General features: G+C 38.6%; 1 protein-coding gene across 1 annotated transcript in view; it reads right to left on the minus strand.

The window, feature by feature from the left end:
- Positions 1 to 247: 247 nt before the first annotated feature.
- tfam (transcription factor A, mitochondrial) overlaps positions 248 to 2,030 on the minus strand; it is a 13,508-nt gene continuing 11,725 nt past the window's right edge. The window contains exons 5-6 of the mRNA XM_079659919.1: positions 1,637 to 1,789; positions 248 to 1,254 (exon numbers count right to left, since the gene is read on the minus strand). Coding sequence (XP_079516045.1) covers positions 1,030 to 1,254; positions 1,637 to 1,789 — 378 coding nt within the window. The 3' untranslated portion in view covers positions 248 to 1,029. The remainder of the gene's footprint in view (positions 1,255 to 1,636; positions 1,790 to 2,030) is intronic.

Raw genomic sequence — 2,030 nt, forward strand, 5'->3', positions numbered from 1 at the left:
TGGCCATTCTGAACCAACAAGCCTGAGCAGACACATTTAATGGGGCTTTGACTCCTATTAGAAAATTAAGTTTACATGGGTGCTTTTGTAATTCAGCTTTGACTGTAGCTTTGCTAGCGTAAACATGTGCATAGTCTCACTGAGGCAGTTTGCTTAAGCATAAAGGAAGGCTCTTTTGAAACATACCAGAGATGAAGGGTGTTTGAGCATTTATGTTAACAAAACAATCATGTGGATGAAGGCGCAGTAGGAAAAAGCACATTTTATTATCAACTACAACAGCTTTTTTACAGCAATTAAAAGAAAAAAGCATCTCATACAATCTTTAACAAAAAAAAAGTATATTTTTGAAACCCAAAATGTCAGTCAACTGTCTATGATTATGGCATACATGAAAAATAACAGTATTTCAGTTTGAGGTTGCGACTGTAAAAGGTGACGCTACATCGATAAGAGTGATGAGATATATACTTCAGTGAGGTTGCATTCATGGCTCATCTTTAGGGGAAGCGGTGTCTGTAAATATATATTTTCTTTTTTCTTTTAATTAAACAAAAAAGTGTTTGCTTTGGGACTGCAACAGTAACCTTTATATTCGCTCAAGTATAGTGTGGTAACACTCGGGGCTATGAAACCTTTTACACACTGCAGACAGAAATGTAGAAACCTTATCTGAAACTCCTTTAATAACTTGATTTAAATGTCTAAGCCCATGAAATCATTATATTGCATCTCTTTCTTAGCCAGGAACCATCGCACTTTATCAACCGAATGGATTTAAGAAACCAATAAGTCAGGATGAGTATTAGAGTCACATTGTGCTTGTTATAATCCTGCTTTCCGGGTTTCAATTTTTACATTTCACTGTGCACAGGTGATAATGGTTTCTGTGAAATGATGTTGATCCGTCTGAATGATGTAAAAGCTTTGCCCTGTTGAACCTAACATTAATGACAATTGGGAACGTTGTCAAAAAGCAAGGAGAGCATGAACACTGTTTCCTCTTGGTACAGGAACACACTGATGTGTTCATGTACTGCGGACAGTTTTGCTTGCAGTGGCCTTCTTCACTGTAGCTATAACCTTCTTTGTTCCTTTCTCGATTGTTTGAGCTTTAGCTGCAGGTTTCCTCTTGGTAGGCAGGATCTTCACTCGGACCAGATCTGGTCGTCCAATCTCCACCATGTGCTCCTCCCACGACCTGATCTCATTATTATAGCGGATCTTGTCGTCCTGGGCCAGCTGTGTATAGATCTGAGATGAGGAGCAAACAGAAGAGATATAAATATACTGAGCAACAGGTCAATTCTTGTTTCACATTTGCAGCAGCATTAATGCCTTATAGAGTGGTGCAGTGATGAAGTATTTTTGTAGAGCGATCTGGCCGTTAGCATAGAAAGGGCTCCCTTGACAAACAGCAATGGCGTTGTCCCATTTTTGGAAAACAAAATATGTTTGTGTCACCTACAGACCTTATTTCAGGCTCCTTACCAAGGCCACATTTAAAAAAAACACTGACTTCTAAACGAGAGAACAGGAAGTGGTAATATGCCAACTCATTTATAGTTTCAGGACTCAAACCGGCACCACTCTGTAACTGTAGGAATAAAGGACATGTAATGATTGTGCAACCAACCTGTTTCTGATGAAGTGAAAGAATCCTCCAGTCCTGCACCAGTGACTTCAGCTTGTCCTGAAGGGACAAAATTGGCACATTAATGACTGGTATTATGAAAACAAAGAAACCGCTTTGTAATTGTCTGTGTTTTAACAATATAAGTACTGAATCCTAACCGTTTTTACATGTCAAACTAGAGACACACTGGTCTAAGTCTAATTTATCCAATTTCATTTTTGATAATAAAATGCACACTAATGCATGTGCTGGTTTTATGAAGCACGGATGATGTTGTCAGTGTGGAAGTTCTTCAGTGTGAGGGAACAAGCCATTTCTTCCAATCAAAAATGTGTTATATATTGTTTTTCACCACTAGGTGGCACTATGACTCCGCAATTCTCCATTTTATAGG

The sequence above is a fragment of the Notothenia rossii genome, assembly GCF_949606895.1.
Source record: "Notothenia rossii genome assembly, chromosome: 11".
Lineage (NCBI taxonomy): Eukaryota > Metazoa > Chordata > Actinopteri > Perciformes > Nototheniidae > Notothenia > Notothenia rossii.